This window comes from Temnothorax curvispinosus, unplaced genomic scaffold, assembly GCF_003070985.1.
Source record: "Temnothorax curvispinosus isolate PA1 unplaced genomic scaffold, ASM307098v1 QBEX01013138.1, whole genome shotgun sequence".
NCBI classification, from domain to species: Eukaryota; Metazoa; Arthropoda; class Insecta; order Hymenoptera; family Formicidae; genus Temnothorax; species Temnothorax curvispinosus.
In genome coordinates this window covers 829234-852919 of record NW_020222918.1, presented here as the reverse complement: position 1 = coordinate 852919, position 23686 = coordinate 829234, and the positions used below count along the sequence as shown (strand labels likewise).

At 42.8% G+C, this 23686-nt stretch overlaps 1 protein-coding gene across 1 annotated transcript in view; it reads left to right on the top strand.

The window, feature by feature from the left end:
- The first annotated feature begins 6397 nt into the window (after positions 1 to 6397).
- LOC112463341 (lateral signaling target protein 2 homolog) overlaps positions 6398 to 23686 on the top strand; it is a 49597-nt gene continuing 32308 nt past the window's right edge. Inside the window, exon 1 of the mRNA XM_025029701.1 lies at positions 6398 to 8363. Coding sequence (XP_024885469.1) covers positions 7241 to 8363 — 1123 coding nt within the window. The 5' untranslated portion in view covers positions 6398 to 7240. The remainder of the gene's footprint in view (positions 8364 to 23686) is intronic.

The window sequence follows — 23686 nt, the reverse complement described above, 5'->3', positions numbered from 1 at the left end:
CACGATGCAATTAAACAAAATCAAGCAGTTGGATTTGCAATTTTTACTGCTATATCAGTTCTTCAACATTCGCTTCGCTTGTAAAATATTTTAGAAAATAAACAGTAATTGATTAGAAATATTACAACTCAATTTCTTGAAGACCAAAAAAAGGAGCAACGTCTTTCGCCTCTTTAAAGATTAAATACGAAACATATTTCGCGCTAAAATCAGCTGTAAACAAAGTCTGCCAGTCACGTTTTTGTCTCGCCCAAGGTTCGCGCGAGGGGACAGAGCGTATAGAAGGGGCGACGAAAAGCTCGAGACGCGCGTTTCGCGAGAGCGTGAAAATTTCGGTGCTTTATCGTATCGCCGGCGCGCTCGCTCGCTCGCTCGCTCGAGCAAGCAAGGCGACGGAGGCGCGCGGAGGGAGGGAGCAAAAATCCCTCGCGATATAAATCGATTTACGGGGCGAGCGTCAAAGGGCCGCTCGACCAATCGGCTGGTGGACGAGGCGGTGCTCGAGCGGAACGCCGCTGTGCCGAGCGAGCGGAGGCGCCGCGCCGAGAGGGAATGCGTTTTGCCGAGTGCGCGACAGGGAGGGTAGAAGTCCCGGGTACGCGAAGTGGGGGCTCAGCGCGGCACGGCATGGGCGAACGGCGGGTCGCGCTGGTGGGATCGCGGTGGGGCTGCAGCGAGGGTCTGACACACACACGCACCCGACGCACGTTGCACCGTACGCGAAGGGCGGGAGGGGGGCGGGGGGCCGCCCATGAGTCGCGCTGCGCCTTCCTCGCCTCCGTGACCTGTCCCGAACTCTCGTCAATTACGACTAAATACACGTATCGCGTCTAATATGGAGGACATACCGCGACGGGATGGGCCGACAGCCCGACGGAGACTTGCCGTCTACTCGCGTCTACCGCGATCGAACTCGCTATCTACGCGAGCGACTTCGGTTTAACGTCAACGTACCTCTCTACGTAGGATAGGATGTACCGTACCGACTCTGTCGTTAAGGCGTCGCGCGTCGGCGGAAAAAATACTATACCTGGGCATCGTGTGTGCTAATGTGCACCGTCGATCTTACCCGGTACGAACGTAAATATCTAAACAGGCCGGGGACTTCAGGTAGCACCGAGACGAATTAGTGTTATGTTTATACAGGACAGATCTTTATTTAACGCATTTGATGTTAACGTGCTCGTTTGAAAATTATTTACCTTGCATCGACCGATTTTGTTCTATGCATTACGAGAATCGTCCAAATTATACAGATATGCGAAAAGCTTTTTTTTTTTTTTTTTTTCAATTTACTCTGCGTAAAGCGATCCAACATTTATTCTGAATTTCTAAATAAAAAAACCCGCAGATATTAACATAAATTATGTAAACGTTCGTATTTTCTAAAGCAAACCGTATTTGGTACTAATGTAATATTGATGCGATGTAATTGCACGAATCACCTTTTTGATTAAAAGTTAGTGAAAAGTGAGTGACGGACTGTCACGTGAAGCGTGGGAAATATTGAGATTGTCCGCGAAGATAATATTCATAAACGCATCTGATACAAATTTTCATCGATTCATTTGACATTTGCTAAATAGATGCATCGAAATCACGCGATATCTGCGCGAGCGAGTCCGACAGAATTGGTCTGAAAGCGGGTAGATTCGCGTCCCGATTTCAATAACGCATGGCCTTTTGACATTCTGACAAATGTCACGTGTTCACGGGAGAAAGTCATTTTACAAAGGGCTCATAAACTGAGCATGATAGCCAATAATATTGCATGCGATTAAGCTCTGTAAGTTAATACAATATGTCATTATGCAATTCTCGGGTGGTTTAAAGCTTACAAACAATTATACATGGCAGAAGCGAGAACAACGGCAAAATCGCAATCTCAAAACTGCGAGAAATTTTAGACGCGTATATTATACATTAGAAATGTTACACAAAAATAAAAGATAATTTTCACGTTATCATGCATATATTTATGCTAGTTATTAAAAATAAAACGATTATCGCACGTATATTCGCGAGAAGAGAGAAAGGTGTCCACTATTATGTATTTCTGCGAATCAATTTTAACAAAAGTATCAAACAATCGTCTCGTTACACGCATAAAAGGCAGGTCATTTTTTACCGCTCGGGGCGCATACCTACCAACGGACGCGCCGCGTGAAAAAGAAGGAATTATCAATTAAAGGTCGGTCTTTCTCACTTTGTAAAAAATGTCTTAATGTAATCTGCGTTCGCGTGTGGCCCGGGAACGACGAAACTGGTGGCCGCTGGGAAGCAATCAAGCGGGACGGAGGGAAAGAAACGAGGGCGGAGGAGACCGAAAGGGAGGAGACGGGGACATACAGGCGTAAACTTTTCGGAAAAAAATCCTCATTGATGGATAGTTTATCGCGTCCCGGTCCCGCCAATGATTTCTTCCCTAAATCCTACCTCCCCCGTCCTCCCCCTTCGTCCTCGGTCCACGCACGTATACATACACGCACGGCATCGTCTCTCTCCTCTTTTACTGCACGAGGGTGCCCCCTCCAAGCCCGCCTGGACAACAGAGCCTACCTAAATATCGGGGGATCATGCTAAACGGCGGCAGATCAAAGGGACCGACAGAATCCGGTGGCGAGCTATCATAATAATTAGGCTCGCTCGCGCCTCTTTGTATCGGGATAGAAAAGCCGACGTGGAAGGCCGAGAAGAAGAAGCAAAGATGCAGAAGAAGAGGAAGAAAAAGGGCCGCGGACAGACGGACGGACGGACGGACGGTCCGGTTGGTCGAACTGGCCGGGAAGAGCGGTCGGCACTCGGCACCGCTCCTTGCCCGCTAAATTGAACTTAAGGGGACTCTAAAAAGATTTTACTGATTTCGGTGAATGAGAGATTCGCGGATCCTCGCAATCGGGAGGTACGCGGCCCTGCCGCGGCCGCCGGGTTTCGCACCGGCTTGATTGATTCAATAAATGTTTCTCTACGATTCTTTAATTGCCGGAGCGGTATCGCGTGATGTCGTGTATTAGAATTAAATACAGGGTGTCCGTGAAACAAATAGGCACTTTGGGCGAGCGTGTTCTCTGATCCGCTTGGAGTTCATCTTTCGTAGCGATCGAGAGACGGGAGGCCAATTGTTTCGAGAGAGGCCGTGTTATAAGTGATTGACAACCAATATTATTATGCCTATCTCCGAGGAATAAAGTCTCATTTTTCATATATCTCTGAGTAAATTGTGCTTTAAACGACTTACAATTTGAAGCTCAATAATCATGCCTAATGTTAAAAATTAAGCGGTTATGAGTGAAAACATCTAATCAAGTATCCGATAGGAAAAAACGGCTCCAAATTGGTGAAAGAATATTCTGTCCTGTGCCATGAATCTATTTTGAATAGCCAATAAAGTGACAGCGGAATTATATGTATGTTCATATTGATAGAACTCAATTCAACAGAAAATTCATAATTGTTAATAAAATGTGAATAAAGACAAGGTCTAAAATACAGCTAAAAAATATATGAGAAAATTATTTAATATATCTTCTCCCGTTTTCCTCTTTGATACATCATATCCTTTCAATCATAGAGAACTGTTCTCCAGTATTAATTTATCAATATCAAAAACACTGTTACGAGAGTCGCATCAATCCTGCGCGACGTGATTGCCTCCGCGAGTACTGAGACAATTGCTCCTCATACACGTCGCGTTTGTGCGACATGTATTTTTCAGTTATGCTACTTATGCGAAATAACGACTATTAATCCGCGGCAATCTAGATAGGCAGGATGTCGGTGGGATTGGATTACACGTTGCATGCAGTCGCGCACAATTTAGTATCGCCGTGTACTGCTAAGCGCGGTAAATTGGTTGGCGCGCGATTTATTACAATTATCGGTGTTCACATTACAGACTCGCGAAATCCGCTTCTGTGAAATTTCGAAGGCACGAAAGCGACTCGTCGCTCGGTGAAAGCAAATTGTTTCTCGGGATTATATAAATTCACATTTGCATCACAAATCGGCAGGTAATATCGATTTACGACGTATAGAAATGACAGAGATACACACTACACGTATATACGTAAGTATGTAATGTAAGATGAATTTTCATGCGAACTTTTGCTACGTTTCTTTTATATAATATAATGGCAATTAACTTTCATCCGCAATTAATAAGTGAAAGTTCCCTTAATGTTATCCCACTAATAGAGTAGGAGGATCAACTTTGTATTTCAAATGGTATCAAATATTAATATAATAACGATTAATAGTGTTTCCTACAATTTGAAATAATAATCTGTGTATTTTTTCATAAAATTGGAATAATTAAATAACATACTTTACAATGTTTCCTTTATTGTCAGTGGAATCAAAGAGCTTGGTAAATATGTTCGAGAGACAACACAACGTGCACGTATAACGATCCGTCGGATGCGTCCGGCGGAGCGATTCTATCGGCTAAAAACCACGAACATATGGAAAGACAAAAATGACATGCGCCACAGAATTCAGCGGTCTTCGATTCTGTTCTCTTTAAATTGAGTCTGTTCAATGGAAACGTATACACGCTTGCTTTTTCTTTATTCTACAATTCGTACAAAAAATCATGGCGACATATAAGCTACAGTCTGGTTTGATTAAAATTTCTGTAATTTGCTCACAAATTTCAATATAAACTAACTCTAACTCTGCTAATAAAAGAAATACTCTTATTCGACAATATATAAATTCATAATTCAAAATATTAATTATTGAAATTAATTGTAATATTAGTAATCTAGATAAAGATAAAACCAAAATTATTATCATAATTTCACATGCAAGATAATTGATGTTCTAGCATTCTTCTTTCATGTAGATTTTGTAGGTGTATCTAACGTCTCGCGACATAGTCATTAAAAGAAATAATTAAGATAATTAATTAAAGAAGAATAGCATAGACTTTTTATTTACCTTTCGCGTGTAACAATTTTTAACCTTTGTAATTTAATGACATTTATAACGGAATGGTAAATCGAACGATGTTAGTTAGATATAGTTGTCGACAAGATTGCTGCAATTACACAGCTAAATCGATTCTTAAATCGGACTGTAGATAATGATCTGCATGTAATAGACGCCGATATTCTTTTAACGTTGTAATGAGCCAACAATCGTCCGTCACATTATCTACGGCAGCCATCATTCCATATCCTTTGCGTCAAATCGACCTATACTCGATCAGCCTATCTCTGATTCTCTAGAGATATTTGCCTTTGTTGAGTTAACGTTACAATCTATGAGAATCCGTTACAATTCCACGAGAAAGAATTTCTCTTTCGCTTTGTGTGCACGGTGTAAAAAAGACGATACTCTGATCTGCCAAATTTGAAAGTGGAATATACTTTTATTTATATAGTCTAATATGATTTACGTTTACAAGCTATATCTTACGCGCAAGGCAATAATTTTGTTACGTTGCAAACTGGCAGGTATAATTTACACGTCGACATTGTCGGGTTAATTTTGTTCTGCCTCGCAAATATATTTAAAAGGAAGACCAAAATATCTTTATCGTTATTTGTATCGTGCCGCGCGTACTTATATATTTTATGCTCAAATAACCGCGCGATAACACAGTAAAGTAGAAAGACGTGGATAATAATAGAGGAAGTAACTGACAAACGGCAAATTATAGAGATGTTACGCATAATGTATAATGCATAATACTACAGAAGACGTAGTCCTCGTCGGTTCCTCGTGCGGAATATATCGCGCGCGCTATCAGGCGTATTTGCGCGCCAGGCTGTTTCAAAGTCGTCCGTCCCCGCGTGATCGAGAGACGCGGCCGTTAACATCCCGCCCGATAATCCGTTCTCAAGACCCGCTCGCGGCGGAGGCCGAAATCCACGCTCCGGGTGGGACGAAATCACGGTGGGCCCTCGTTAGTCGCCCTTCGCGTCGTGGAGGGTCAGTCCCACGTCATTCTCAAGTGAGAGAACGCGCGTTTCGAAATGGAGAGAGAAAGAGGTAGATATAGAGAGGAGCGCGAGATAGGAGCTACTTCGGGGGGTAGGTAGAATAAAGAGAGTGAAAGAGAGGGAGAGGGAGGGGAGCAGAGGGGGCGAAAGGAAGGAAGGACGGTCGCGCCCGCCGCGACGCTGCGGGATGTTAAGTACGTCTCGTAAAAATTCCATCCCGTAGCGGCGGCGGCGGCGGCGGCGTCATTTTGCTGTACCGGCTACGTTGGGTTACCGTAGGCGGGATCCGATCTCGGCCGGCCCACGGATCCGCCAAAGGGGCGCGTTCTCGCGACGGAGGTGGTACCCGGTGCCGTGGCAGCGGCTTCGAAGCGTGCGGCTGGTTCCGAACGGCTCCACCGTTCTTCTACGCGTGCGCCGAGCCGGTCGTGAGGAAAGCGCCTGCCCAACGCCGGCGCCGGGGTATCCCCGTCCACCGTACCATTTCGCGTCACCGGCTTCGACTGGCTTGAGAGGAGGCACCCAGCTGCCTCCTTAGCACCGAAACTCGTTAAACGCCGACGTATTGACGTTTCGCGCGCGTATCTCGCTCGCAGCGGGTGTCTCAGCGACGCACGGCGTCAGGACGCGGTCTCTATCTCCGTGTGCTGGTGTTTCAGTGAGGATAGCGAACGGAGGAGGACTGACATCCGGTCGAGTTTCTGCACAAACAGGTTGCCGGGGACATTCCAGAGCGAAGAGGCGCTCCGCAGCTTGCTCGCCAGTAAACCCCGGTATCATGTTTTAGTGTTCAAACGGACGACGATGGTAGTGCGCTAGAATGAGAAGGAAGGACATGAGTCGACGTTTGACGGAATGACAATTGACGTCTCTTGTCCGCGCGAGCTGACACTTGACGGAAGCTACTAAATTTGAGAAAAATGTTTCGACGAGAAATAGAAGACGGATCCGTAAGCCAATGATGTGACTCATGTGTCGGTTCGAGCGCGATGACGGAGAATACGAGTGCGTTGACAGGTCATCGATAGCGATTAGTGCGACTGGTTTCGTGACTGTGGCTCGAGTCGGCGAGCTCCCTGCGAAGATTGTCGAGGACTCGAACATGTTAGGCCAGTGAATGAGACTTGATAAACCGTGTGGAGTTCCCGTGAACAGTTTTAGGACGTAAATGCGTTATCGGAAGAATGCGCGGTGCTTGAAGGGTTGAGTTGCCGTGGCCTCGCGACTGGCTGCCGAAAGCCACCAGGCGAGTGTCTCGAGCTTTCTAATTTAGCTCCTTCCTACATCCGCGCGGCATGTGCACCACGGAGATGACTGAATCGTACACGATGTCGCCGTCGACAACGGTATCTTCCAGCGCCGCGACGCCCGGCTGCGTGAGTGGCTCGTCGGCGCACCGACGGACGTCGTGCAGAGGCTCGCCGGGTCGAGGAGACGTTCAGGACGACGAGGACGAGATCTCCGTGGGCTGTCCCAGCCCGCTGCCGCTGGTAGTCGCGACGCCCAATACGGAGGATGAGTTAGCCTCCTCCAGGGAGGATTACGCCGACCGTCTGAGCCCCAGAAGAACTTATCCACGAGATTCGATGACGGAGGACGAGGACAGGGATTATTCCCGCAACGGGGAATACAGAATGTCCAATGGAAGAACTGGCAGCAGGACTCGCGAGAGCGGCGATTCGGTCACCACGCTCAGGGACGACGAGGAGGACGAGGACGAGGAGGATGAGGTGGACAGCAGGACCGGGAGCAACGGAGCGGCAGCCGCTGGTACCACGGATGACTACTTTAAGCCGCTGAAGCGCCTGAAAATGGTGCCGATGCAGCACTCGGACGAGGAAGATGAGAGGGAACGGGAATCCAATGACCGTGGAGTCAAGTCTTTCAGTATCCTCGATATCCTGTCGCATCGGCCGAAGGCGAAGATCGTCCGTCCCTGGGATACGGCGGACTCCGGCCTCAGCCATCAGCACCGTCATCACCTGCAGCAGCAGCATCATCACCAGCACCATCTGCACCACCACCATCACCACAGTAGTCACCCGAGTCACGCGACCGGGCCCCGGGATCTATCGCTGATGGGAATGTCACTCGCGTCCATGTCCGGTTCCATCAGCGAGCCGCCCCTCAGCAGCTCCTCGTCGTCCGGAAGGAGCTCCGTGTCGGATTCCGGTAGCCCGGACCCGCTCGCCCATCATCACCATCATCACGCCGCGCTTCATCACGCGGGCATTCATCCCGGCTTGCATCATCCGGCGCTCCAGCAGCCGCAGCAGCAGCAGCTCAAGAGGAAAATGCCGCAGCAGCACGGCTCCCACGCTGGCCAAAACGGCAAGAGAACCACAGGGCAGGGCAGTCCCTTGGACGCACTCTTCCAAATGACCAGCAAGACCTTTGACGCGGGCGAGCACAGTCAGGGTAAGCACTCGCAGACTTTCACATTCCTCAGACTTCTGCTTGTGACTGGATTTGCAATATGTCCCGAGAATACGTCTCTTATCAATTATAGGGGTGGTTTCGGGGGAAATTGTGTGAAACTGACTATGATTCTTGAGATATGAATACATCTTTGCCTAGAAACGAATTTTGTTTATCTTATATTCTAACGAAATTTCTCTCTAACGTGTTTTATATACATATATGATTTGTTTAATTATGAATAAGCAGGTTCATAAAATCAACTGCTATTTAGCTGAATACTTAAATTGGATTTTATCTTGTTTTTTGTACTGCACGCACTTCTATTATAACGTAGCAATAAATAATTCGAAATAAAAGAGAAATATTAGAATACTCTAATTCTTATCTTCGTATCTTATTCGTTAGGAAAAATAATTGGTTAATGATTTATTGATAGTAAGAAATGTGAAATTGTTCGAAAATTGATTATCCTATCAGGTGTGATTAGAATAAATGAGAAAAATTAGTTCTTTAATGATACTTATTTATCTCAATCGTTGAACTTCCATTAAGTAATTCCCGCTCAGGAAAATAGTGTTTTTAATACGGCACATATACATGTCGGGCATTCTATATATTTATAGTGTTTTTATGCAGTATAAGTGTTTTACTTCGCGTGATACAAGGCATTCGCGATTCAAGCCAAGCGACGGCAACATCATTCAACTAAAAACAGTTTTAGGCGAACGAAGAAAAACAGTTTTGAGCGAATAATCGTCGTTTTTTCGTCTTCGCTTTTAATTGAGACATGTAATTTGAATGTTTATGGCGATTCATAAAACACCAATGTCTAGCCGCAATATAAATAGTTATGTGCAAAAAATGCAAATCGCTCGACGATGAGTTTCGAAATTCGGCCATGCAATTTTAAGATTGCCCAAATATCGTTACGTCGCGTTTACATCCTGAAAAATCGCAGAATCGCTCATAATCGGTGAGTTTAAGTGTCGGCGATGAATACGGGTTTTAATTTTTGATTAATGCATCTCGTGAGAGTCAGGAAGCGTTAGCCGCGTTTAATTCTTTCCAAAACGGCGCTTTACTTCACTCCTTTACAACCCCGTAACCTAACGTACGGAACGTTTCAAACTTCATGGTGCGTTAGGTGGCAGGTGCCAAAAATACGAGTCAGCAAACGCTATAATCCGAGCTCGCGCGAACATTTAGGATCTGCAACCTTTCCGGACCTCTATGTCGCATCACTTGACCTGTATGACGAGTCACTTACGAGCAATACTCGATGTATAATACCGATGTATAATACGTTTCAATAAACTCGTAATCGATGAATATTAACACAGTTTCAGACGTAAGTAAGCAAAAAAAGCTGCAAAGAACATATGAATGCACAGTCGAAAGAAAAACACGATGAAGAAAACGTGACTTCTCTGATATTAAATGCAATTTAATATGATTAAACGTAAGTTGTAAATTGTTGTAATTTGTAGTGACATATATGACGATACAAATTACTTCCGATATTACGTCTAACATAGTATCGTATGTATCAATATATCGACTTTGAAATTGTTTTACTCTTTTAATTGTTATAGCTTTTAAAGTCCTCGGATATTTTAGTATTTTTAAAACTTACATTCCTTAAATTAGTTATTCAATTAGGCAAATTGTGCTCAGTTATCTAACTATGGCTTAATTGGTTATTATTAATGCATGTTAAATTAACGTGCCGATAACGATTAACATTAACAAAAAATAAATAATGAAAAATTATCCATGTTTTAAGAGATTATTCTCGCATTATTCAATCATTATAATGTTCCAATGATAATGACAAATACACTGTTAAATATTAAAGGTAATATTTAAACCAATACCTTGTGTTAAATAACATTCTGTTATTTTTGCTATCATGTGTGTCAACATTTATTATTTTGACACAAAACAGTATTATTTTAACTTCATTGGTTTAGTTAAATTAACAATAAATTGAATAGGAGCAGTGGCAACCTATAAGAATGGTTTAAAATGACACAAATTAAGTATAATTCGACACTACTTGAAGTGTATATGTAGGGTATGTTTAACAATGTATCTCTCTTCCGCTGTCTTCTTCGAATTTTCGCATGACGGAAATGTGCCGGGTGATAAGTGTCGGTCGAGATCACGGTTAAAGACCCGAATCGACGTGTTATGACGATCTTTAACTTTCTATTGATTCCTCGCTCGTGGATCACGCATCTGCGATGTCCCGAAGCGACATGTGAGAGATTACCACGGGGCGAACAGCCGTTTCTTCCGTTCTGCTCGGGAATTGCGGCGCGTGACACACCTTCATAACGTCAATAATAATAATGGCTTGTGCGGAGCGACGACCGGAAATATTTTGTAATTACCCGCGATATTTTTCGCATCACTCTCGCTAAACGAGTTGTAACGACGAGTCGACGAGTTGTTTCATTACGTCCTACGTTCGATAATCTGCAAAGCCATTAGAATTATTTGCGGAAAACTCACAAATATGAACATCAATCTCGTATAATTTATAGTATTATTTGTGCACAAGAACGCAAATAACTTGTTGTCGACATTCCAGTTAGAGTTTTATTAATAGTAAAATGACAGACTTTATATATTCCATTTGAAATGTTACTTAGTTATTTTACTATTGTGTGTCAGAGAATGTTAATTTTAAATATTGTGTGTGCATTGAAATAGTCTCCACTGGCAAGCCTACATAACATTTGTTGTAGAGTTAAGAGCAGGATTGTTCAACGGAGATTTTCTATATAATTTTTATATCAGAATTAAAAGAACGTCAAAACTCATTCGAGTGTTAAGATCACGGGCAAAAGGAAATTAATGCACGATCCGAGAGGTGACGCGAAATCATTTGGCGTTTAACGCGAGTGCCGCGTATTGCGTTAATCGCTTTCCAGAAGCGTGTTTCCGCGAATGGTACTAATATTAGCGGCGGTCGTTACGGGCTATGCGCTCTAGATGTGCTGTAATTAAATGACGAGATTTTTTTGTACCTTAGCGCGCGCACGGCGTACGGCGACACGTCGCGTTTCAGGTCGCGCGCTTATTTCTCCCGGACGATATTATTATTAGGCATACTCGCGCGCGACGTCGATGTCGGAAAGTATTAGCTCGCGAAGGAGGGTGCCACGAAGTTACCGCAACGATTGATGGCGTACGAGGGACAAGTGCGCGATTACGCGATCATCCTAATGGATATAAGTACAATCGGTCAGTCGTGTGCCGAAGACCGTGTGCATTTATCATTACGCGAATATCGATCGACACCCATTCGATCTCGGGATATCGAATATTTTATCATGGAATACTGTATTTGATGTTCGAAGAATTTGCAGCGTTCAATTTGACATCTAGATAACGTTGAGCTGATTTTTCAAAGTGACATTTTTCACTCGTAGGATAGAAAAATTACTCGTTCAGATAAATTGCTAGTTGTTATACAAAAACGGAGGAAATATTCATGATACATTGCATTGTATTAACAGATAAACGTACTAATTTTTATTGTATTACAATTTATCTATTTTTGGCGTCGTTGCTCATCTCAAATGATTTACGTTTACATAATTCAAATTAAAATTAGTCGAATTCCACATGTTTTTTACTTCTATCTCTCCGCGCTGCCCCTCCAATATTAAGCAAGTTTTCTCATTTTGTGTATGGTCACGTAAATGTGACAGGCCAACGCAACAGAAAAAGCGATAAACAATGCAGGGATCAGACTAATAAATTTTTACACTTCTAGTTATCGCGCTACCCTTCAAAAATGTGGAAATTTACAAGACAGTCCGTCTCGTTTTCGACCTATTAAAAATACGTTATCCTATTTTCTATACAAATACTTTAGCTCACGCACGTTTCTGTCGGCGCCAAAAAGTTTTTTCTTCAAGGGTTTTTTGTCGAACCTATGACGGATCACAATTGATGATCACGAGAATGGTCCTTGGAAGTACCACTTACCTTACTTTTGTCGATATGCAAAGGGATGTGTATATATCTCTGTACCTTGCTCTGTTAACACATAAACTTCTAATTTTATGATGATTATTATGGAGTTCGTCTCCGGTTCAGTGATCTTAATCCCGGAGACACTATGGCGAATCCGATTCTTGCGACAAAGTGGTCCTGCGTTACAAGAAACGAAAGGGTTTTACGAGCCTTTCCGAGGACGAGTCGAAAAAAGTGCCGACATCAGCGATGAGTTACATCTTCACCTTACGACCGGCGTGCAACCAGATTTCTGCCCCGGCTAGATCTTTGTCCAGATTTCTCTTTCCGGCGCGGCGCTCAGGTAATTGGATTAAAGAGAACGTATCGGTAATCGGGAGAGACGAAGATCGATTCGTGTTTGTACACGTGTGCGCGGGATATGCTTCCCCTAATTATCACCAGAAAATCCAACCTCTCCAAAAGGGTTACGTTTATATTGACTGTCAAAATAAATACGGTTCGCACTTCGGCAAACGTGTCGGAAACGTATCCAAGTCGGAAACCGAATATAAAGGGAAACAAAAGGGATTTCGTGTTACCGTTGTATATATTTATGTCTAAGAAAAATGTTGAAATTATTTGACAATCGCAGACTCATAGATTGTCTTATTTTTGAAGGCGGTTTTTCTTAAGGATAGAAAAAGTCCCGATAAAACTACTCACACTACACACACATAATTAAATCGCGCGTCAGATACGCTATACAAATGAGACAAAGAAATGAATGAATGTTCGTGTTATCACGTGCGCTGGGTTCTTCTCCTTTTTGAAGTGGCGTACCGTGATTTCGTGCACACGAGAGACGAGATCGATGGTGAGTTATCTCTTTAAAACATGACGAAAGGACAATTCGCCATCGCGCGCGAGCGCGAGCGATCTCGTTCGGGATGTCCCCGATAAAAAGCACGTATTATCCCGTAAGACGGGCAGACACGGATCGTCGTGCACACGTACGCGTCCATGACACGTGTTACGTGCCTCCGCGCGCGAACGAGCCGAGGCGGTGTGCGTGGCACACACACGGGGGCCGGGGCACGTAATTTTAGGCCTACCTATACACGTGTAATTTATTACGTGGCTCAGGCAGAGCATGTGTCTCATTTGCATATAGCGTGATACAGAAAACGCGGCTCGCGACTTCCGACGGTGCGAGCAATATGCGAAAAATTTCAACAAAAGGTAGCCTCCGCTCTTCGCTTTTGTCGTGAACTCGTGAAGGAGCCCCCGTGTGTCCTTCCTCCGCTTTTTCTTACTCTTTTTCCCCCCGCCGTTCCCTTTTTTGCCGCGTCCTTCGAGAGGACGTCTCTTTGAGGAGAGACGCGACCGAGAGTTGCGCAATTTACGAAAGCGTCCCAGTGCCCTATCACGGTGCGTGTAATCTGTGCCAACAGGCGCAAAGGTATTATCGTCAAGGCCCCCATGAGCGCCACGTTTTGAGCGGTCCGCGCGTATTCATTGAGAGAAAATTCAAGTTCTTTCTTTTCAAACAGCCTAACGATTTATTTCCTCAAACAGAATCCCTGATGACTGTGGATAGATGCGAGTAGACCCGACAAATTAACGCGGACAAAGAGATTTTTTATTCCTATTGAGATATCGCGACCGGATTACCGTGCTGTCACTTCTCCCTTTGTGCTTCTCCCGTGCTCTCCAACTACTTCACATTTGCGTGATCGTGAGGTAGAAGGAGAAGGCGAGTAGTACAAGAGGAAAAATGGCAGATTATACGAGGATCATTTACTACCGAGAATTTCAGAGAATTGGAGATGAATCCAAGGTACTGGTAATATCCAATGTCTGTTTACTCAACTTGCGTTAATCTCGCATTGCTCTAACAAGGTGTAGGTATTAATAGACAATCGCGATACATCAGCGGATACGTAATTTGCTTCATTTTCTAAATCACGTTCTAATTATGTTTTTTTTTTCACGGAACGTCTCGCCTCGAAAGCGCTACGAACGTCAATTGACCGTTAGCACGTGAAACAAGAAAACCGTGCAAAATCATCGAGGTTCTTGGAAATTAACTCGCTGATTGCTACATTTCGATGTGACTGATTGGCTGAGTGTCGGTAGCTGGGAAAGTTATGCATAAATAGTAAAAAAGATAATGCTCCGTTTACCTCAGAAGCACGTATGCATGTACTGCTTTTTTTTACTATGACGTATCTAATGATTAAGAAACTCTTTTTACTTTCGTTAAATAGAAATAAAGCTTAGTGAAACATGCGTGACCAATTCCACTTTATTTTCTTTAAAAAGTAAAATACCACGCTCTGTTTCAAGATACTATTATACGATACATTTTTAAGGCCTGAATGTACAAATATATATTATTGTTCTTTATATGGTATTTATGTACTTTTATTTAACTTTTATCTAACGATTAATTTAAACGAAAAGTTTTTCGTTCAGAATAATACATTTCGCGTATAGTACCTAAAAGTGTAAGATAACTTTTTTCAATCAAATAACTCGTTATTTATAATATTTTTTCTTACTTTGCTGTTCGAGCAATACCTGAGATTCTCCGCTTTCTCTATTTTTAACGCGCGGGCATCCCCCTTTGGGCATCCACCAGGAATGCGTTCGGCCGCAGGATCTCATCTCCGTACTCCGATCACGCTCCAACGAGGTCCCAAAGTTTCTCGATATACCCTTTCACCTACGCTGTATTCGCCGCTATCCCGGACTACGCGATAAAATGAGTTGTTCGCATGACGCGTCCGAGACCCCGCCAGTCGGCCGGCTGGCCCCCGTGGACCCGCGGCGCGCTGCGGTCTCCCCAACTCCGGAATTACGAGTGATATCGAATCGAATCGCTCGTAATATTATTCGATACGTGTTCCATTATCTGACCGAGGCTTCGGGATTCAAATTAGATTACCGGTAGGTTAGGCTCTCGCGCGCGTCCGTGTAACTCTCTCACACGAACACACGCATGAGAAGGGGAGAGAAGGGGAAGGTGCTTTACGAGGAAGCCCTACGGAGGGAACGACGAGCCCTAGAGGAGGGGCCTCACGGCGGGAACGACGAAGACCCCGCAGCCGCGGATATACCTCAGGATCCCTACAATACGGTAGCCTCACGTATTCGCAATTTACTTCTGATTATTATGCTCTCTATACTTACGCGGCATTCTTATTTCTCCCTGTCCCCCCCCTTTCTCTCCTCGAGTCCGTAACTCGCTTCGACGATGCCCCGAACGGGGAACCGCGGCAAGGCATCGATTTACGAGCTTCGATCGTTACAATCTTGACGCTAAGCCCGCCGATACGGGCTTTGCGGCTCGCTTTTTGAGATTTTTGGTTGCAGCCTGTGAGTAATTACGACTTTACGCAATTTTTATCATGTGAGTAAAAATAAAGTTGACTTTAGAAGCAGGCAATTATTTACCGGATTTAATTGTCATGATTTTGATGTATTTCTCAGTGAGTTTTTGCGACATATTTTTCAAGCAATTTTCGATAACAGCTTTCGAAGTAGGTAACTATTTTTTAAAATAATAGCTTAACAAGTGTTCTTAAAATACTTTATATCTCTTTTATATACTGCTGACGCAAATTACAAAGAATCCTAAATTTCCATTAATAGAAAAAAAAGATTTTTATTTCTCTTTCCGTACGCATATAATGATTTCCTTTTAGATAACTTATATTTCCCCTCTATGTTTTTAAATTTAAATTTGTTCTTTTTATATAGAATAAAAAAATTGAAATAATGTAAAAAAACTAAGATTGATTTTTATATAAGAAAAAGTAGGACAGAAGCACGTTGTAGAATTTTTACTTGTTTTCGCACGGTAGTTGCAAGAACGCGCAAGTGATGTGAACAAGGACAATGCTTTTCAGTACGTTTCGCGCATCGAGTCCCGCCAAAGTGGGTTTTTAACTACCTGTCGGAGTTTATTGCACAACTTAGGTAGGTGCTTATTGCGAGCAATATCTATGTACGTCATAAAAGCTACAAAGTCGACCGCGCGCCGACTACTGCACACGTCATAAACAGCTCACCGGTCAGTACCGCTCGTTTCTGCGTTGTTAATCCGTACCGCGAGAGAAAAAAAAGAGAGAGAGAGAAATACCGAGAAAAGTTGGACCGAAGCGCACGGAGAACGGAGAAGAGATCCAACACCGCTAATTTTTGCCGGGATCTAAGTGGAAGGTGTCTGAGTCTCGCTACCGATTTATTTTTTACTGGATTCTAGTGAATCGCAGATTATTTTTGCATAAAACAAGTTTAACTCAATGCTCTGAAATTTAGAATCTTCCGAAAATTTGGTAGTATATTGAGAGAGAGAGAGAAGACGCAACTGCATATAGCGTCCCAGAAAAATCAAATATAGGTGTAATTTTAATGAATTTAAAAGTTCAATATTCTAAGCGCTCCGAAAATAGTTAATTTTTTTGTTCTTACACATTTTCTTCTTATATTTATCTTCTTAAATCAATAGAAAATTTATTATCCCTAGGAAATAAACTTTATGAAATATAGAAAAGGATTTTAATTACGCGCGCACGTAGTGATAAAAAAGAATTTTGGGGAAGATCGATGCGTTCGGTAATATTGACTGCTTCCGGCCGGAGAGCTCTCGTTTTTCTTCCGACGAAACACGTAGGTACATTAATCACGTTCGAGTATGGCGACACGAGTCGCAGTGGCACTCGAGTTTCCAGCTCTCGTGAAAACGAGACGACGATGGCCGGAGGCCGGGGTGGGTCCACTGGCACTGGCTCGAATTGTTGTGACAGTTTGCCGAACAAACAAAACATCAGCCCTCCGCCCATTGGCTACTTGACTCCGGATGTCGCCAGAACTTTTTTACCGATTGTGAGGCGAGCGCCCCGCTGCGCTAAGTGACCACTCGTTTTCGAAATAAGTGCGTAGCTCTTTCGAGACACTCGACCTCGGCGAAAGCGGCCGTGCTGCGTGCCGTTTTCGACTCTGCTTTCTTTACTTCCAGACTGAACGAGAATCAAATTACATCGCGCCCGTTCTCCCCAAGCCGCGATTTGTGCGTTCCAGGATTGCATCCGTCAAAATAATGCAAATTACGTAACAAACAGATTGAAGCAATATCGTATTTTATCGGAGATATATCTCACAGAAATAAAGCGTAATTTACCCGCGAGTTTGCGTAACCTAACTGTAAAGAAAACAGTTTAAATAAATTGATTCTAAATTACATTTATGAAGATATCATCTGTAAGTTTTATATCTTGATATCCTTCGCACTGAAATTTTCATGATACTAGAAAGCTGATGGCATTTTGATTCGCCCTTCTCGCATATTCACATATACACTGAGAAAAAAATGTTGTAAATTTGACTAAACTCGTTTAGTTGTAGTGATTTGTTTAATGCAAATATTAATATATTTAAATCAAATATACGTGAGTAATATCAAGAAATTCTGAATCTATTTAAATATAATATTTTTTGAATTAACAAATGTTAGCTTGACAGCCCGTGACCACTGCATTTAGTTGAATCAAATAATATTTCTTTGAATCTACGATTTTTTTTTCTCAGTGTATGTAAAATTGCAGATGGAAAGAGGAAATTTAATTATTTCTTCGAGAAAAGAGAATTAAATGGTCATAATTACTTTATACAATAAATTGCTTTCAAATAACAATGTGATACAACTATAATGTCATTTCATTTATTTGATATATGATCTCTCTCTCTCTCTCTCTCTCTTTCCCTCCCTCCCTCTCTCCCTCCCTCCCTCCCTCCCTCTCTCTCAACTTTTTCTCATAAAATAAAAGAATACTACGAATATCTGCGAAAATTGTTTGTGTGTTGTATCGTATAAAAAAATATTACAGAAACGTTGGCAGAAATGGACTAGAGGGGGAAACGTCGACCGAGTCGAATTTAAGTTACTTTTCTCTCGACATAAATTACCATTTTATTCCAGTCTGAAGCGCAATACTTCGTGAATTCAATCGAAGCGTCGGTTTCAATTGGGATTTCCCCCTCTCGCGTAACTCGCGGGAAAATTAGCCGGGGAGCTGCGAACGTACGGCGGGATCTTGTGCAGTTACTATCGCGGGGAAATAATTCTCAATTAGCTGCTGGAGATCGCGGCCTGCTAAGTCGTATTTATGTCCGCCGGTGGCGTCGACGCGCTTGCCTTCGGATTTATATTGGACCGAGCTCGGAGATTTATGCGACCGATCCGTCTCAGTTTGTACGTGGATCTCCGCGCCCCCTCCTCGTCCTTGGCCATCATCCTCGGTTGAAACCCTCCTCCCCAACTTTCCACCCCTCTGCTACGGATATCGCGTCTTGCGCTTCTGTACTTACGACACGCAAGTTGTACAGAAGTAATTTTTGTAAACTTTATTTGTACGGATCTTCGAACATTTAATATCGTTCTTCCCTTACCATAATTTGACGTATAATTTTAAGATCAATAACCTTAAATTTTTTTCATAGCATTCATATTATTTTCGTTGTTAATTTATCAAGATCGATCTTTGCCGTTATCATTGAAACCATAGTTGATTTATCGCACAATAATGAAAACGATTCTCTCACAATGATGAGACATGAGCGAGATCACTCCCTTGTGGGACGTTCCAAGGATTTCTCAGTACCGGAGGCAAATCATCGCCGACCCTCGAGACCAAATAGAAATAAATTCGGGGCAGATTACACGCTTCGAGTAACGGTGCACGTCAGGGGACGAGGGCAAGCACGTGTGTCTACGCGTAAATCTTCCGGGTCTTTATTGACACATTCGTGTTAATGTTTTCTTTTCGAGATTTCAATCTTGCCTAATACTAATACGTTGCCTAATCCCCTTCGCGGATGACGATTACGAGGCTTGAATTAAATCCGATGTAGTTAAGCATCTCTAATTCAGTTTCAAACGTGGATTTTTTGAAAATATTAAAACGTTTGATTTTTTATAATTTAAAGAAGGTTGACTTTTGCGCAACCGATTTTTCGGAACAGTCCTCTCTGTTTTTGCTTTCTGACGACCGGATGCCTTCTGCGCATCGTTATTCATTTAAGAATCGACGAGCGAGTTCGTTGGCGAGCATAATTTCGCTCGCGCCGTCCGGTCGCATTGCCGAAAAGCCGCAAATCGTCGCATAAAACATCGTTTAGCACCCAATCCGCAGCCACAGGAAATTCGCACGCTCGACAGAATTGCATATATAGCGCGGTGTGCCCTCTCGAGGTCCTCCTCTCGCGCGGCGCGAGAAGAAAGAACGTCCGTCATTCTCCGTCTCCCTCTTGTCGGGGCACCGATACAATGGCTTTTACGGCTAACCCCGTCGGAGCCAACCGCCGTTGAAATTGATTTTCGCGTGTCACGTATTTTTCGGCAGCCCCGTCTGATTGTGAGAGATGCCCGCGGGAGCGGCATCCTTTTTGCCGGATCTCGCCGACTGGACACACCGACGCGCCGACACAATCAGCGCGACTCCGACACGAAGATGCAACGGGTGAGAAAAGGGTTGAGGAGGAAGCGAGAAAACGAAGGAGAGAAGGAGAGGATTGCCGCGCGAAAAAAAACCCGAACGGGAAAGAAAAAAAGGGACACTGTTATTATACTTCGTCATTTGATCTCAACCGATTGTGAGCATCGATTTTATTGGCGCGTTCCAGTGTATTTCTGGCCATAATTATCTTCCCAATTATTACGTGGTTATCAAGGTTGCTGTTATTCGCTATCAGATATTGCCTTCGGCGCTGACTATCCACGAACAGTGTATGAACGTTACGCGAAGTTCAATTTCAAGTAAATCACAACTGGAATAAGTATGATTGTCTGAACAAGTATATGCTTACTCAAGTCGTCGACATTGTATAGATTATAGTTGAAGTTGCGAACAACTGACTTGGCAAATATCATTTCTAAGAATAAATAACGGGGCCTAGAATCACGGTAAAAAAAAGGTCAGGGATTCACTAAAGATTTCTTGCAAGAAGCAAATTTGTTATATATTATCGGATTATAATTCAGATAAATGTTATAATACGCATTATAATTAGGATGAATGCAATAATATACGATATTACAGAATGGAATATTTATGTTTCGTCAAAATAATTCCTTTCTTTTTAAATGTTCCCGAAATGAGATGTTTCAGAATCTATCGAAATAACTAAGATTTTATAGAAATCTACTTGCTATTTATTGTTATGCTTATCCAAATGCTAAAATAAATTTATTCTGCACTGTTTTTGCACACATTTAGATCTGCGTATACAAAAACTGATCGCGCAAATTGTATATTTAAATAATTGTAAAAATTAATTATATATAAAGTATAAAAATGGCCATTTAAACTTTCCTTATTTTTAAGAATAACACGTCTAAGAAAAATTGAAATAAGACCTATTAGAAAGTAAATGACAAAATTCAAATTTCTTTGAATATTTCTATACTTCTTCTATGTTATATACACCGTCTTTGTCTCCATGAATGAAATAATCATTTTCATGGAATTATCATGTGCAAATGAAGTCATTTCGTCAGTAAAGGCAAAATTCACCTTTAATTCCTAGCAGAGCCAGAACAGGAAGTCGCCAGAGATGATGGTGTGCGATACCAAGCGAGCGGAAAGAAAAATCGGTTGTTCCTTCTCGATTCGAAGTGACCTTTGCGATTCAACTCAGGCCTTTTGTTTCACTTAGCACTTTCCGTCCGCGCCCAAACTAATTAGCGACGTAATAAAGCCTCGTGCGGAGGTCCGATGCTATCGAGCGTAAAGATGGCTACCTCGAATCGATTTGCATATGAAAACGGACGAAGCGCGATGCGAGATCGATCTTTCTGCGCTTCGCATAATAAGGTTTTCGAGATAGTGCCGAATTAATTTCAATTCTAAACAACCGCTCTCATCGAAAACGTGTAAATCAAATTTAAAAAATTTTATTACACGAAACCAATGTATCCCTTCATTCAAATGTAAAGCCAGACTGCCTGACTTATATCGTGCTTCCATTCAATTTTGTTTCTCGGACTACTACGACAAAATAGGAAATACCTGTCAGAACGCGAGACGTCATTATTTTATTATGCACCGATGTATCGAGGAAGGAAGAGAAGGAGAGGGAGAGATGTGAATCGGACAGACTAATTCACCAGCGGCTTCTCGGTCGCAATTTATCTCATAATAGAGACAAAAATTTCTTTTCAAATAGCCCACAAATTTCCCCGAAGCACCGCCATTCATCGCTCGACAGCCGTTTATGAATGCGCGACGATATCCCGCTCCGCAACCCCGCGTGTGTATCCATCGCTGCACAACTCGCGTGTATCTTCTCAGTTAATAGGTGGGATCTGGTCGGGGCCGCTCCGACCGAACGGAAGTCTCGAATTCGAAACAATGAGCCTCGCGAGCCGCGCGGTCTGACGCGAGCAGTAAAGTCTTTATGGCTCTATTCCGCGGCTTCGCTTCTCTTTTCATTCGTATTGGTTCGTTTCTTTTTTTTTCTTTCCTTTTCTCTCCGCGCTTCTCATCCCTTTTCATCGTCGCTCCGCTCCGTCTTCGTTCCTCTTCCTCTCGGCCGCGTCTCATGTCAGTTTCCCTTTCCTCGTATCACGATATACATATTGTTACACGCGATGTCGCGCAACAGCGTTAATTCCAAGGATCGCGCTAACAGTTTGGCGAAGTCTACGTTTGCGCTATCGTTCAATGATAACGGCGACAATAGCACAAACTGCAAATCTTCGGAATACACGATAACTTTTCGCGTTGGAAGAATCGTCTTAAAACAGTATTGCATTATTAAAGGATTATTATTCAAATCATATATATTTAAAAGCACAAAAAATTGTCTGTTGAGATAATTATAAAGTTACGTTGCTACGTAGTTATGAGCGAGAAAGGATCGCAAAATCGGTATTATTAACGAGAACAGGCAATTCGCGCGGATTTTGAAATAATGTTGTTTTGAAAACTTGACGATTTCCCTGTCGCAGTAAGAATAATGAATTTCCTCGGACAGTGCGGTACGCGGTAGCCTTTAAAGACCGGCTATAAACGAAGCATTACAGTACCGGAAAAGACTCTCGACAACGTAGCGCAGCAACGTGCAATCTAGCAATTCGTAATTGATAGACATTAATTACGCTCGCGTCCCCTATGATTCTGAAAAAAAAAAGAATCACTTAACGTCACTCGGCCTGTGTGTTGACTCGACAGCAGATGTTCGTTTGAAAATCATCTCGTTTGATATTACCCGTAAGCATTTTATAATGGGTAACGTTACGAGTGACCTTAAACCTCGGCAGTCGCGCAACGTGTATATGCTGTTAACATTATCAGTCATATAATATTCCACGCGCGAGTTACGCGCACCATCACGCGAAAGTGCCTTACGGAGGAGAAGAATTTATGTTGTGATCTCGCGAGCAAATTTACAATTACATATCAACATGCCGAATCTCGTTGACAGCTCGGCAATAATTTTCAGGGTTTAATTTCAGGACAATACATTTACATTTTATATTACCAGAAGTATTGATTTATTCGACGATCATTAATTAATCTTCAATATCTTGCAGCAATAAAACGATACTGCTTATTTAATTATTTTATCTCTATTACAGATAAACTTATGTTAATCGTACAGGGGCCGATATTCTTGTCGTCATTTCACGGAGTAATAAGACGGCGCAAGCCGGCCAATTTTTAACTCGACGCACGAAGTAAAGCGCGTCGCTCGCATAATTAAACTGAGCAGGCGCGGGTTCGATCTTAGGATTGGATCCCGTCGACCTCGTTTATTCATCGTGTCCGCTTATTCAATTCACTGTAAAAACCCACGGGGAGATCACGAGATTAACGCACCTGGTCCGTCGCGCTGTGACTTGCGGGCGAATTTCCTGACCTGTCTAATTAAAGAATGTGAAACGTGCGCGGTTCATGTCCGCGAGACATTAATCTAGCGCAAACGTGGCCGTTCTGGTTTGCCGTTTATCGAGCAATCATATTCAATGTGCTAATGACTGTAAGATCGATTCATCCCTATGGTGTCTGCGGCTATTCGTCAGTTGTATTGTATCTGTAAGATTGCGACGCGCAAAAAGCACTATGGCACCGCAGTTTGAGTATTATAACGCGCTAAATAATGAAAACAAGTTTAGGAACCTGCAATTATATGTCAAAGTAGAACTATGAGGACAGTGACGAGATGCGGGCAATGTCTTACACGTCAGTTTGAACTGCGTTAGAAGCGCAGTGTTATTAACAATTTAAAGCGAAAGAGTTAACCACAATCGTAGTTTGATACATTGACAAGTATATCTAAATGTTTAA